Source organism: Pseudophryne corroboree, chromosome 4 (genome assembly GCF_028390025.1).
Source record: "Pseudophryne corroboree isolate aPseCor3 chromosome 4, aPseCor3.hap2, whole genome shotgun sequence".
Lineage (NCBI taxonomy): Eukaryota > Metazoa > Chordata > Amphibia > Anura > Myobatrachidae > Pseudophryne > Pseudophryne corroboree.
This window is the reverse complement of record NC_086447.1, coordinates 539,879,781-539,896,158: the sequence shown is the minus strand read 5'-3', so window position 1 is coordinate 539,896,158 and position 16,378 is coordinate 539,879,781. Positions and strand designations below refer to the sequence as shown.

Genomic DNA, 16,378 nt, shown 5'->3' with positions numbered 1-16,378 from the left:
GGAGTATTGGACTGCTGAATATGTTATGCACACCAGTGCCTGCAGGAATGTACTGGTGTCAGAACTGTTATGCACTCCAGTGCCTGCAGGAATGTACTGGTGTTTGAACTGTTATGCACACCAGTGCCTGCAGGAATGTACTGGTGTCAGAACGGATAGGTATGCAAAACAAATAAACTCACAGACAGACTGGGGAATATGACATTACGTACACAGAAGGTGATAGGGTAACAAAATACACACAAAGTGAACAGAGAAGCCCAGAGGCTAAGGAACTGGGTGTCTCCCTAGTATTAGTAATGCTCAGATGGGAAAAGCAAGATGTTGTGTTTTAATACGTAGAGAACTCGAAATGCTGTTGCTAAGGGCAACAGCAAAACCCTAAAGGGTTACCAACGGGTGTGGCAGTAAACTCCTTGGTCAGAGATGGAATGATAGACACAAGGAGAGTCTCCACAATCCTAATTCTCACTTGCAGTGCACAGGTTCAGCTTACTGCCACTAAACTGACACCTGACACCTTGCACAGTGAGACAGGATTTAGGCAGGCAAGTCTTAGAATACAGCCGCAAACTTGCTAAGTTCACAGAGTAGTAAAAGAACCCCAGCAAGCTAAACGACTGACTCCAGTCTTACTGCTAGGTCTGGATTGGCAGAGTGTAGTACCAAATCCCCAGGCCTATTTGCAGTAAGCAACAACAAATAGAAAGCTACACAGTACTGGCTAACTTTCAGGAACTGACTAACCAACAAAGATTCAGCAGCATCTGCTTAACCTGAGAAGAGGCCTTATAAAGCAGGTGCTGTCCACGCCCCACTCAGACCTCACAGACTGTGAGCACAAAAACCAGCACCGGATCCCCTGCCGTGCACAGAGCCTGTAACCACTGCACAGCAAAAGACCCGAACCGGAGTATCAGCTGCGCTCAGGTTACTCCGCTAGCACTTGTCTCCCGGTTGCCATGACGACGTGGCAGCACAGGGCAGGAGACCCTAACAATACTTGCTATCTCTCCCCAAATGTCAGAGACTCCCTGAAATACAGTAGTAGTTATCTAACTGACTCCATGTAAAGTCTAGCAATCTGCCTGAGGCCAGGCTGGGTGTGCAGCAAAGTGGTGATGTCATCACTCCCCACTCACCAACGATGAACAGTGTGAGGAAAAAGGAGGATGTGTGTTTATTGTGAACAATGTTTCTGCTTTCAGGCTCACTTAAGTCAATCTATTGACAAATCTCTTATGGCCCTACACATTTCGCCGAGGTGCCCGGCGGCTGAGGGGGGGTGATGGGGGGAGTTACGTTTCTTCACTCCCTGACGTCACCCGGCGCTATAGCCCTGCATGCTAATATGGACAATGTTGTCCATATTGGCTTGCAGATATAAACGAGCCGGCACCAACGATGAATGACCGCGGGGCTGTGCATCGTTGATCGTTGGTGCCTACACACCGAGCGATATGAACAATTTCTCATTCATTATTGAACGGGATTGTTCATATCGGCCGCACACATCGGCAAGTGTGTAGGGTCCTTTAGATGGAGCAGTATACACTTAGGGCAGTGGAAGTGCCACACACATACTGAAAGTGTTGCTGTTACAAGCTTCTTGAAATGATTTTACAAAATAAGACTGCTTAAGTAAGGGTGTGGTATAGCACATAGACCAGCCGTGGCCAATCTGTGGCTCTTGAGCTGCATGCGGCTCTTTCTTTATTCAAATGTGGCTCCCGACAATCAGTCACCTGACCACAACAGTTCCTGGAAACTGGTGCACTCCAACCAGACACACAGCAGCACTACGGTGACTGAAAACTGAGGGAGCCAGATACTAGGCTGTAGAGACATATGAGGGTGGGCTGGAGTGACACAAGGGGGAGCTGGCTGGACTGACACAGAAGGATCCTGGTAGGAGAGACATAAAGGGGGAGCTGACTGGAGTGATACAGGAGGGTGCTGGCTGGAGTGACACAGGAGGGTGCTGGCTGGAGTGACACAGGAGGGTGCTGGCAAGAGTGACACAATGGGGAATGGCTGGAGTGTCAAAGTAGAATCCTGGCAGGAGAGACACAATGGGGAGCTGACTGGGGTGACACACGAGGGTGCTGGCTGGAGTGACACATTGACACAGGAGGGTGCTGGCTGGAGTGACACATGGAGGAGCTGAAGTGTATTATGTGAATATGGCTTTTTCAATATATTTTATGTGGATCTGTATTTTTTAATTATTTTATGTGGAAGTGTCTTTTTCAATGTATTTTATGTTGATTCTGGCTTTAAAATGTATTTTATGTGGATCTGGCATTTTCAATGTCTTTTATACCAGGGGTGTGGCCTAGCAGGCACAAGGTCACACCCCATTTTTGCAAACGCGCCTTTGGCTTGATGTCGGCTCTTTGATGTATCTAACAAGATTTTTTGGCTCTTTATCTCTGACTGGTTGGCCACCCCTTGACATAGACAGTTAAAAGATAGACAGTCATTAGGTAGACACCGTATGGTCGACAGTCAAAAGTCCGACAGGATCAAAAGTCACACAGGGTCATAAGCCAGACACACACACAAAAAAATTGTGTTTTTAAACATTTTTATCCCAAATTTGGTGAAATTTGTCCGCTCTCCACACTTCGGGCTCGGTGTCTCGCTCCGCTCCGCTTCACTCACCACAACTTTACTAAAATGTAATAGTTTATGACATGGACATGAGTAAACGAGGCAAAAGTTGTAAAAAAACACAGAAAAACAACAACAACAAAATTTCCCCGTGTGTCTGACTTATGACCCTGTCTGACTTTTGACTGTCTGACTTTTGACCCTGTCTGACTTTTGACTGTTGACCATATGTTGTTTTCCTAATGACTGTCTATCTTTTAGCTATCTATAGACTGGAACCCTTAAGTAAATGGGTAACCTGACCAAAATGTTTTTGAGGGACAAATAAGCAAAGGTTTTTTCTTTGCCAATAGCTAGTCTTAGTGAGTCCTAAGGGACAAATTACATTTCATTGTTGGAAACGTTTCTGGATTGTACGTCCTCCTGCTGGAACAATGATTGATCCAAGCTACACAGGATATTCATTTCAATGATCACTGCATCATGATGGATATGGGTAGACTATTTGCTGCAGTGATAATCATCCAATTATCAGTGCTAGACCTGTTCAGATGAGGTCAAATGAGCAAAGCGCTGTTGGAAACATTGGGCATGGTAGCATCTTGTGAGCCAGTATCCAAGAGGCACAATGATCTTTTTCTTAACCACTTAACTGACGATTCCCCCCCCCCCCCAAAAAAAAAAAAAATGCTCAGAAATTCTCGGGGTTTTCTTTTATGAGTGAATTAGGTGAAGAACATGAAGTTAACCTTATCCAAAATGATTTTAGTTAAAAAGAAAGCAAAAGAATATAAAAAATGTTTTAATTATTTTTCTCAAACATTGGAACATTGGGCAGGAAGATCGGTAACATCGGAACATCGGTAGCATTTCAAGTTTACTTTTTACACCCAAGGCAGCTGCCAGGGATATGGGGGGCGGGGTGGTGGTGGCTTGTTTTACACTTTCCCAGCGGCTGCCATTGTCTGCAGCTGCTGGGTGTGGGGTCCTGCCGTGCTGACCGATCAGTAATGATTGGCTGCACAGCAACACTAGGGGGAGGGTGCAGGGAGGCAGAGGGACCTTCTGGTCTCTCTGAGAGCAGCAGCGGAAGGAAGTTTCCCTTCCCTGCTGCTGCTAACACTCTTTATCTGACTGGTCGCATCCTGTGCAACCAGGTCAGATAAAACACCTGCTGGTGTGATCGCATCTGATTTGACCATGCCAGGCAAGTGGTTAATCAACATCACATAACAATTCAATGATAATATTTTTTCTTGTCTCCTTCCTCTGGGAAAGTCCGATACCTATCTAAGACACTAATTTACCAGTTCCCCTGACACTACCTTTAGATATTTTTGGACATAGTGTCCTAACTGCCAGCATTAATAACTGCCCCATAATCTACTGATGCCACCTATATATAATCTCATGCCAGCAGCAGACCCTTCCCTGTGGTATCCTCACTTGTTGTCTATTCTATGCTTCTGTTGGTGCACTTAATGTTGTAACTGTGAAACCTCTTTCATCATCAACATAAGTGCATCTTTTAGATCCTTGATACAGCTCTCCAACAGATTTACTCACTGGGATGCTTTGGGGACACCTATTGTGGTGCTACAGGATATGGAACAAAATTTGATCCATTGTCACAACTTCAGCATGCAACAGGTGTAAGTTCAGATCTTCATCTTGCGAGATGTTATCCAGGTGAACCTGCTGCAATGGTACAATATTGAGTCCCAAGGCAATGTTATACCTCAGAAGATTATCTAGCAAGATTCCCATATTTTGTTGATCAGTCCTCTGAAAATCCCCAGTGAGTTATTTCAAGGCATTGGTGAACTGGGGTAATTTCTCTTCTTGTGTTTGTACTCAGGGAAAAAAACAAACCTCCTCCAGAAGAATAATAATAGCCAATGTAATAAACAGCAATGGAGACATCAGAACATGTTTGGTCATATATAGGATAACTGGAGTAGAGCAACTGTTGGAGCACTAGAGACTAGGGAGCAACTTCCTGGTCCCAGAGAGAGGCTTACATAAGCTAGCCATTTTTAATTTGCACCAGTGAAAAATTCATGTGACTACAAGTATAAAAAGCAGAACATTTACAAAGCAACACACCATCTATAGAATGGAAAATGGGAAGTACTGTGTATATTGAAGTAGCAGGTTCCAGTAAATTGAGACAGCATCTTAAGGACCATCATATAATACAGAAAGTGTCCAAGTAACCGCCATACAATTTGAAGACCATTCTAGTGACCACCATACGATATAGAGAGCATTCTACTAATAGCTACACAATACATAGTGGGAACACTACTCTTGTTAGAAATTATGCCGCACTAGCATTATCTTGTTATACTATTGCCTGTTTCCCCTGTATTAATTTACCTTCATACTGTATCTTGTCCCTCTTTTTTGTGTTCTCCTCATATCATGCACCAAGAGTATCAATATGACTCAATATCTTAGCCCTATCTATTAAATTTTAAGTCTGATCTCACTGTTGCACTTGCAATGACATGCCTAAAATAACTTAAAAATTTGGGAGCTGGGTATATCCAGATGGATCAATAATTCACTCACTATGAGCTTGGACTTCTTGGGACAGATTCTCCATGACAAGACCAGAAAAAATGTGACAAAAGAAGACACCTTCTTGAAAAGAGGGAGTTGATGTGTTGAGCAAAGACTTCCTCCACAAAGTTTCCAACAAAGCGAGGATCAACCAAATCAGATACAATACAGTAATTTAATAATTTTGACAAGGTCTGTGGGTGTAATGAGACATAACACTTAGCTATGACTGCAGCAGAGATGAGAGTAGATGCTCTAAAAGGCTTTCTGATTATTCTGCAGAGAACATTCTCCTGGAAAAAGTAACTGGCAATTCCACAATACAAGCAAAAGTTCATTGATGGTGTCTATCTTTACTTGTACAGGCAGAGGTGTAACTGTGGGAGGCAACGGAGTCGGCTGCTGCCGGACTCTTGCTCTGTAGGGGGGCACCTCTCCTCTCATTCTGTGTTCAGTGACACCATTCAATCAAGTTAATTGACAGCCAAAGCTATCTCTTCCGTGGCCGATTCCCCTCCCCCACTAGTCCCTGCACCTTACAAGTCACTTTATTATAGATGCACATTTTAAAAGTATCATACCCAGGATTAGGACCCACGACTTATTATACTGGAAGCAGGTAACTTACTGATGGAGCTATTTGTTCCTGTATAGGAAGTATGAGAATTCTAACTATATGAAGTTACTTCTCTGACAATTACACGTAACTTCATATAGTTACAATTCTCATGCTTCCCATACAGGTGCAAATAGCTCCATCAGTAAGGTGCCTGCTTTCAGTGTAATAGGTTGTGGGTTCTAATCCTGGGTATGACACGTGTAAAATAATTGTCAGAGAAATAATCAGTATTGTGAGTGACTGAGCAAATCTATGTAGTGTGTGGCTCCACACTACATAGATCTGTCTAGTTGCAATGGTTTTGACTTGTGCAATTAGAATCTGCACCTTGCTATGCAGGAGCAAATTGCTTGATCAGTAAGGTGTCTGCCCTCTGTGTAACAAGTCATGGGATCTAATCCTGTGTATGACTGCTAAGAAACGTGATTCAAAATAAATGACAATGAAATGTAAATATGTACATACATGCATATATTTATATATGAGGGCATCAATATTAATCTTGCCTCCAGGCAACTGGGACAAACCTACGCCACTGTGTACAGGTTCTTGTTCATTCCGTAAGAACAGGTTGTGCTTTCGGAGGAAAAATAAGATAGCTTGACTGGTGGAGTGAGACAATGATTTCAACCCTTCACTGTGATAAAGGAATATCAATGGTAATACATCTTTGAATAAATTCCTTAAACCCCTTTCAGTTTGTGATGAAATTGGTGGTACAGGGTTACCACATTCCATTTAGTATTGTCTAGTCATTGTCAGAACTTGGTTACATAGTCAAACCCTGAATGATTACTCTGCTGTAGGTGTGTAGGAATGAAAACACATTATGGAACATGAAATGGGTCAGATAGTTCAAGATGGGCTTACTGAATTCTATGTATGGGGTTGCCCAAGGGTCAATATTATAACCAATTTTAAGGGGATCAGTGGCATATGTTTGAGATTGCCATTGCTAAAACCATATAGAATGAGTCAGTTACTGACAGTATTTGATGCATTCTTTATCAAATCTTTCAGGCATCATTATCGCTGGATCGATTAAAAAAAAAAAAAAAAACAGGAGGTGTATGTTGAAGCTGGAGAGCACTACTGCACATACTCCATTATGGCTCTTTTAGGGAAACCTCAGTTCTTACTCAAGATGGCCGTTGTCTGTAGTTCTGCACATGCACTACACCATTTTTTTTTACTATGTTAGAGTGCCACAGTGTGATACAGATGTCTTCCATATAGCACAGGGAGTCCGTACTGTTCATTATCCACAATATATTTGCAGATGCTGAGACTGCTTCTACCTTGCTTTGCTACCTGATACAGCCACTGCCTGGTGACCTGTATGCTAAGCTCCATGACAAATGTCTGTATAAGCCTAACTCTGAGTACGGCTGTACAAATCACATGACTGCTGAATAAACTATCCCACTGGTTAAGTACTTAGCTGTTCATTGTCTCAGGGCATCCGCTGGTGTGTACCTTCCCTCTGCCATACCACCACCACCTGTACACACATATTACAATATTGTAGACAGAGCATTTGGCACATTATTGCAACTTGTTGGCTGAAGGTTAGTAATTTGAAGCTGCATGGCATCTGGATCCTTGATTCCTGTAGTATGTCCAAGCTTAAATAATCATTGCGGAATCCATTCTGATCAGATTATTACTGTGTGAGGTCTAGCATGGTATTTTTCAAGATGCAAAGAAGGTGGTGAAAGCAGAAGTTAGGATTCCAGTGGAAGAACTAGTATAGGGATAGTGAACAGAAAATCAACCTACAGTATAGCTATCTGCAGTGAAATGCCAAGGAGATCTGTAGTAGCTTCTGGAGATGAAGAGTTTAAGGAGTCCATTGTTGTAGTGAATGTCAGAGAGCCACAGATTTCTCAGGAATAGACAAGATTATATACAACTATTTTTGGTGGTACTTTATGTGCAATTTAACAGCAGATTTATGTATTCCTGGATTCATTGGATTTGAAGGGCCCTACACAGTTGCCGAGGTGCCCAATGGGCGACACGGCGGCGTTGGGGGGGGGGGGATCCTGACGGGGCAGTAAAGTTTCTCCACTCCCACCGTCATCCACATGGTCCTGCATGCTAATATGGATGAGATTGTCCATATTGGCTTGCATGTTTAAACAAGCCGGCACCAACGATGAACGAGCACGGGGCCGCGCATCGTTCATTGTTGGTGCATGCACACTGAAAGATATGAACGATATTTACATTCATTAATGAACAAGATCGTTCATATCTTTCAGTGGTATCAGCCAGTGTGTAGGGCCCATAACTCCTGCCAAGAAATAGGTGGTATACTGATCTGAGTATGTTCCAAGGAAATGCATAGAATTTTAGAATGGGTTCTCTGGACTGAGAGCTGTTATAAACATATGTCACTGTAGTTCATAGGGTAGAACCATTGCTCCTACTGTAACTCAACAGTTCAATGGCTCTAAAGCCCCATACACACTGGGCTATATGAATGATTTGATCTATGAATGATTTGAACTATGAACGATTTCATGCGTACACACTGAATGATAATGACTATCAACATCAATGATATAGGAAAAATTGAGCTGCATGCGCGCATGCCGATATGAACGATAGATCTTTAAAAAAATCTTTAAAAAAAACACCTTTATCGTTCATAGCATACATTCATATTGCCCAGTGTGCACGAGGCTTAAGTCCTGTGACTTGAGCCTCAAATAAAACCAAAACTTCTTTTTATTAAATTGCCATATTCTCTAAGCAAAATGTTTTCAATACTGTTTTACATGTTTCTGCTTAAAAAATGATTTCTTTTTTTCACACATTCAAATAGGTTAACACTTCAGCTGCTGACATGCTATTGTAGTCCCCGGAAGATAATCTTGATTCTAGAGAACAAATAATAATAGCCTTAGATTTGAATATGTTCCATTGCAAATACACATTATTTTCTACTTGGCTGTGGGGAAAAAGAGCAATGAATTGTCAGCAGTCCTCTGTAATAAAGCATGAAGCCACTGAATATATGTCTTAACTTTGATTTTAAAGCAAGTTCTTGGGTCATTCAAAATACATACAAAAGGCAGCAGACACTGCTTTTAACTTGAAAAGCAGCGTTGTTGGAAGATTAAAATATGTATTAGATGCTGAACACCTCCTAGACACAGTAACATGATGAATATAAATGTAAAGGATTGTGGGCCCTAGTGAGCATGGAATGCATCTGCGATACATTTACGAGTGATTTGCACATGCACACTGGAGATGTCCCGGGGAACAAGGGGCAGGAGCCATGTTCCCGGAGACCTGCCCATACGTAGTAGACTGTGGCATCGTGCCAGAGTCTACTTGCTGCCAGAGAGGAGGGTGCTGCAACGGAGGCTGCACGCATGTCCCCTCCTCTCTTAAAACGACCCTGTAGATACATACTATGCCGAAGGATCTGCCAACAGAGCGGCCGATTTGATAAGCTTACACACGTATTGTACTAATCGACCTGTCTGTCCAGACATCACAACTTGATGGTCATTTGAATTTTCCCAATTCAAGAAATAAGTGGACACCAAAGGTGCTTGACCTTAAGCACACAGAACCATAACCTACTGTAAATAATAAAATATACATCAAGAAAAAAGTATACTCTGGAAGATGTTCTGGAATAGGATAAGGTCAAGCGCCTTTGATCTCCACTTATTTCTTGTATAGTACCTTTTTATTTCTTGTTTAGGTGGGCTCAAGTGTAGATTGGGCTGCTAGTGTGACCTGTTTGCGGCATGATTGACTCTCCATTACTATTTCATTAAATTTGCCTGCTTAGCTGTGACGTCTGACATCATTGTTTGTAGGTCCTGTGGCTGGCATACTGGATGCCTGTACAGACATATATATTGGTAGATGTGCAAATATGTGTAACGAAGATCTATGAATTCTATTATTATGTGGAATTTATATCTGGTTACGGTTATCATTCAGGATGCTGGGGGAAACAAATTCCCTTTTTTTCTTGCCTGTACAGACAGCCAGACATGCCGATATATATATGTCGGCATCGGTTGTGCTGCAGGGACGACCTAGTATGTCTGTGAACGGCATCAATCACAGACACATTGGGTGCACACACCTGCTGATGAGCTACTGATATATCGTTCATCGCTCAAACTAACAATGTATTGTCCAAGTGTGTACCCAGCCTTAGGGTGAATTTAGTTAAGCAATGCTTTGTAAACCGCAACACATTGGATCTGGTTTTCAGAGCAACAATTCCAAGAAGATAAAAACTGAAATGACATGTGATCTGAAGCAGCGTACAAAGTTATGTTTCTTGTCCCTTGTTTCTAATCATTTCTATTGCTTGAACAGTTGTGTAGCATTTGAAACAATCTGGAGGATTCATGAAATAATTTCTTAGCTCAAACAAATCTGCTTACTATATCAGAAATAGTATAACTTATAGCTCCAGATAATACAGATCCTCTCTAGCAGAAACTGTATTTATATAGGCATCATACATAAATGGCATGAAATATGAGTTATATTTCCTAACATAACCAGGCTCACAATATTCTGGTAGGTTTGACATGGGATTTTGTAAATTGCATCTTAATACATTGCACAATTTGTATTCTTAGCAGGTGTAAAAATTGTTGCAGATCAGTTTATAAACCACACTTACAGTAAGGGTCTATTCATGACCAGTAAAAAGAGTGGAGAAGTTGCCCATGGCAACCAATCAGCTTTGAAGTAACATTTATCAAGCGCATTCTATAAAATTATGCATAGCAACTGATTGGATGCCATGGGCAACTTCTCCACTGGCTCACCACTCCACCTTTTTTCACTGCTTCATGAATAGACCTATTTAAAACACCTAAAACCATGCAGTTTGGTGAACCCCCACCCACTTCCCTTCTTAGGCTTCATGGATCCAGCAGCTGAAAAGGTATCAGGGATCTTATCTTGTGGTCTCAGCTTTTTATTAGTAAGTGCTAACAGATATACAGCAAATCCAGTATATTTTAGAAAGTGCACAAACATGCGCAAAATGATAATTGTTCAGGGGTGCATTTTTTGGGGGATCAGTACGAGATCCCGCCGGACCGTATCCCGGTGATCGGAATACCGACACCGGGATCCCGACCGGCACAATCCCGACAGGGGGGCGAGCGCAACACAGCCCCTTGCAGGCTTGCTACGCTCGGCACACTAATTTATTCTCCCTCTTTGGGTGTATGTTGGGATTGTGCCGGTCGGGATCCCGGTGTCGGTATTCCGACCGCCGTGATCCCGTCGGGCGGGATCTTGACCGCATCCCTTTTTTTGCCGTGTTACTCAGAGCTGTATTTGGGATCAAGAGTTTACAGGGGTACCAGAGTTACAGATGTAGCCACGCCCATCATGGCTACATCTGAGCGCTACTTGCACTCCTGTCATGGCTAGGCGCATCCGTGTTTAGCTTCACTGAGCTGCGTCTTTTGCCACCCCATGTACTTTGTATGGGGCACATCTTAGATGCATGTGCATGGATATGTGTGCGCAAGTCACGGCAAAGGAGTCACATTTGCGCACAGATGTAGTCACGATGAGCATGGCTACATCTGTATTTAATTTATGTACTGTACAACAAAATATTACAGCCAAATGTCATACTGAACCTCAAATGAATCAATACTTCTTTTCCTAAAGTTTCTAACTTGTTCTTAGCAAAACATTTTAAATTCTTTTAAAGAATTTGTTAGAAAATCCTTCATTTTTTCACACATTCAAATAGGTTAACACTTCAGTTGTTAACATGCTCTTGTAGTCTTTACAGCACAAATCTTATTTGTTAGATTCCTATCATTTTCTATTCCCGTCACTCTTGAGAACAAATAATAATAGCCTTAGATGTGAATATGTTTCAGTGCAAATACACATTATTTTATACTCTGTTGTGTTAAAAAAGAACTGTGAATTGTCAACAGCCCTATGTGATAAGGCTTGTATCCACTCAAGATCTGTCATTGCCTTAAATATTGAACAAGGACTTGGTTCATTCGTAATTCATGCAAGAGTCAGTGCAAAGCTTTTATCTAGAAAAGTTTTTTAAAGATTAAAGAGCTGTGTTCGATTTTTATTCCATGCAACTGTTTTCTCTATTGAACAAGAACTACAATTTTGTGTGTGGTTTGTAAACCATAAGTTTCACAAAAGGGCATTCCTCACATCAAATTACATTATTCTTACTGCCCACATAAAGCTAATGTTTTGGACTACATTATATAAAAAATAATGTAGTCCAGGTATAGGAGAAGATCTTCCCTTACATGACTACAAAAAAAAAAGATGTTTTACAGAAATGGGTGAGAGGGCACATGCCTTATCACAGCCATAATTACAACTGTAAGTCCCTGTGATCATATAGCCCATGGGTCTTCAACCTGTGCTACTAAGGTACGCTAAAACTGAGGCAGAGCATGCTGGGATGTATAATTCCACAGTAGCTGGAGGGCCGCAGGTTGAAGACCCATGATATAGCCCAATGCCCATGTAGGAACATGTAGGGCAGCCTGCACAGCTCTCAATGTACTCAAACACTTGCCACACAGACTGCAGGAAAGGAGGAGGTCCCTCTATTCACAGATGGTGGTTACTGTATGGGGTAACTCTTGGAGCTGCATGTGGATATTGCAGTCGCCAGTTCAGCCCCAGGCTGTGCTCAGAGATGGTGAAAAAGTGAGATCACTTTGTTTTTAATTTTATACCATTGGTAGGGTCCCTGTCTGTAATGCCCTGGGCCCCCAAAGACTTAATATGGCCCGTGGATGGGTGAGGTTATACTATTAGTAGAAATGAAGATAGACTGTAGAGACCAAAGCTGATATAGTGCAAGACAGGACGTTACATTAGTCCAAAGGAGACAACATGAAGACATGCATGAAAGATATAGCAATAACTTTAGAAAGTATCTAGCCCAGAGACACCATTACAAATACTTTAGGGCGCAAATTAAGTGTATAGTTGTGGTCTTAGAAAGAAGCAAAGAACAATTTACTACATTGGCTGCTCAATGAGTGATGGCTTTGGTGATTACATAGAGATGCACTAACCATAGCTCTACATCAGTATTGTTACCTAGAAATGATTTCCTATAAAGTTTTTGTTCCAATCATTATGTTTATTTCTTTTTAGGCCAGAAGTTAATTTAAAGAAGTATGCCGGATGTCTAAAAGATATCGAAGTCTCCAGAACACCGTACAATTTACTTAGCAGCTCTGACTATATAGGACTAACAAAAGGCTGTGCTCTTGAGGTATGACTACATTTTTGTCTTCGTTTGACTTAATACACTTACAGGTGGCAAGTATTTCTATAAGGTCATATAAGTTACTTTATTTTCATAATGCACAGTGTTTCAGTTCATATGCACTACTGAGATCATTACATTGTTACACCAAAGATCTAACTCGATCATGGAGAGGAGATAAGAGATAGGGACAGCAAGGAAGACTGGAATATCAGCAAGAAATGTATGGGGGAGCAAAGAGAATGAGAAAAAGAGCTGACAGAGATGGAGAGAGAAGATTTGTGATGGGATAAGTAGACCAGGGAATTTAATGGTATAACAATACAAGAGTGAACAAGGATGTAAGGAAAGTGGAGCTAGTATAAAGGGAGACGAGCATAGCCGTATAGAGTGCAGGAGGAAGGAGGCTGACAGTAAAAAAACAGGAAGAGACAGAGATGAGAAAAAATACATAGAGGATGTTAGCAGAAAGTGAGGAAAGATACTACTAATTAATAATTGAAAAGTGAAAAGTGACAGAGGGGATATTAAATGGAGAAGGAAACTGTAAAGTAGTAGTGCTGTTCATATTAATTAAGTGCTGGTAGTAGTAGTAGTATGTGTAATAGGAAATAGTGAGAATAGAATAGGACAGGTAAAGACATTGTCACTACAGTGCCATGATACTCTCACAAGACAGAGCGGTTCCATGCAGTCACATTGTGGCCGCTCAGTTCAGAATCTAAAACGCCCAATTTCACAAACAGACAGATCCGGCCAAGTTCTGTCTGATGAATCAGATATACCCCAAAATGCACAAATTTATATCTGACCATGCGATTTATGCAAAAATGTGCCATTTGTTCTGTCTGACTCAGAATCAGGCATGAATAGAAAGAAAAGAGATTGATATACTATGATACTGCGTTACAGAATCTCACAAGTGTACAATATGTAGTTATGTGAGCTAGATGTGCAGTTTAAGATATTTTACTAGCTAATTTCCTGTTCTTTCATATTGCAAGGAATTATTCACTATTTTAGAGATTCTATTTATTTACTGGGAAACTAATATTCAATAAAATGTTACCAATCATTCCTTGCCCAGAGACTGTTCCTCTACAGTGTCAGCTATTTTCAGATCATGACTTGATTAGAGAAGTAACCAAATATTTAAGTTTCTTTCCAAACATATTAAATACAGATAACACAGCTAGCCATTAAGTCACCTATCAGTTTATGTTTCTGTCTAGGCTTTTAAAACTATTCCCTGTTTAAACCTTTACCTAATAAATAATGACATGGGCCCAATAATTGGCATAAATGAGGTCAAAGCTTTGTCAATTATTCTTGTCAAAGGAGGGACCAAGAAATCAATATTGATTCAGCAACAGCTGCAACAACCACATAATCCGGTTGGAGTCCCCTTCCTCCAACACAAACTGGGTTAAGGAGGAACCACTTCAATTCTCCTGGCAGAGCACTGGTCCCTCTATAAGTAAGACAGATATCCACCTATGGTAGTGACAAACTCAACCTCTCTTAAATGGTGTGTGTGTGTGTGTGTGTGTGTGTGTGTGTGTGTGTGTGTGTGTGTGTGTGTGTATATATATATATATATATATACATAAAAAATGAAGTAAAACAAGCGCCTAATAGTGTCGGAGAAATAAAACCTGTGCAGTAGGTGCAGTTATTAAAATAAAAAATAACTTAGCTTCAAATACTTTCAGGCTGATGACATTTGGAAGCCGAACATGTAAAGAGAAAATAAAAGCAACATAGTGTGTACTGTTTTAAGACACCATATTTTGTGGTGAAATCAGGAATTAGGAATGTGGCTCATTCCAATTATTTACATAAGCAGAACTGATAATGGAGACTAAAATGTATTAAAAATAAAAAAGATGGAAGCTATAAAAGACAAAGATTTCACTAAAGCTTAAAAGCTAGGAATGTGGCTCATTCCAATCAATATTAAGCAAACGTAATAAAAAAATACAACAATTTAATAGGCACAATCCTGCCACGCTTAAAAGTAACAAACGTACAAGACAATTAAAACAAGTAGGCAGTTCATCTGTCCATAAATGTAGGTAGCACACGTACAGGATTGAAAAATAAAAACAGCTTATCTGTCCGCATATAGGGAGTCCAAGGGGTAAGTAGCAGGTCCCTGTCTCAACGCGTTTCGTCCTAGTAGGTGGATTTCATCAAGGGGATAATCATTATGAGCACAAACAGGATATTTATAGTGCTAGTGAGAGGTCACATGCTGAACATGTGGGTGTGACATCACTTCCTGCACATCAAAAACATAAACAATTTTTAAAACAGTGGGTACTTGAAGTAAATGCAAGGATGTTATGTAGCAGAAGCAGATGTTTATGAAACAATAAATTAAATAAAGACCAGAGAGAACAGAAAGTGAAAAACGGCTGGTGGAACGCAAAAACGCGTCATTTCCGCCCGCGATGGCTTTGACCCGCAAAATACGTCACTTCCGCCGAAATTATAAAAATATTGAACCTGTTTGTTTCAAGGTTTGTGCTGTCTGTGCTGTTATATGGAAACATCCACAGACAGCAACATCATGTGTGCACAGTGCAGAGAAAGGAATAGTGCTGTGCTTGGTGTCATACGGCGGTGAGGCGCAAACGTCACTTCCGCTTGGGGTGTTGAGACGCACCCGCGTCATTTCCGCCAGGGGGTGAAGTTAGAAAATAAACGACTAAACAATGCAGCATACTGCTGCTTTTAGCAGTGTTGTTGGTGTGATCATTATATATAAGAGGACAATATAAATAAGGAAACCGTATTGCGGCGGTGGAACGCAATTGTGTCTTCCGCCTACGGGTTGAGACGCATCTGCGTCACTTCCGCCGGAAATGAATTGAGTGACTAGTGTAAAGATAAGGGGAATAGTGGAACAACATAATACAGGGATAATGAGAATAATATATTATTGATCCTACAAAATTAGTCCATAAAAGCTGTGGTAGAAGATGAGAGATTAAAAAAACTGTAGTAGTTCATTAGTGATGATGTCATGTCCGGATGTCTGTAGCCACAAATGGACAGTATGTTGAGACGCAAATCCATTTTCGTATTTCTTTTAAGAAACAGTCTGAGGTCCATGTATCAGTCATTACTGGTGATCAGAAAATCCAATCATCTTAATTCTGTCCCAAATTTCATATTTAATGGATATCAGGATCCTGCAATGCACAGCTATGAAAATATTTTGTCAAGTGCTTTTGAGATGACATCTTCCGGGTAATCCCTTTCTCTGAATCTTTCTGCATACATTTGAAGTTGGTGGT

At 41.1% G+C, this 16,378-nt stretch overlaps 1 protein-coding gene across 8 annotated transcripts in view; it reads left to right on the top strand.

Annotated features, from left to right (window-relative positions):
- Positions 1–16,378, top strand: part of LAMA2 (laminin subunit alpha 2) — a 1,276,598-nt gene that overhangs the window by 1,162,738 nt on the left and 97,482 nt on the right. For all 8 annotated transcript variants that reach the window (XM_063917336.1, XM_063917337.1, XM_063917331.1 and 5 more), the window contains one exon: positions 12,962–13,082. In XM_063917336.1, the coding sequence (XP_063773406.1) occupies positions 12,962–13,082 (121 nt within the window). The remainder of the gene's footprint in view (positions 1–12,961; positions 13,083–16,378) is intronic.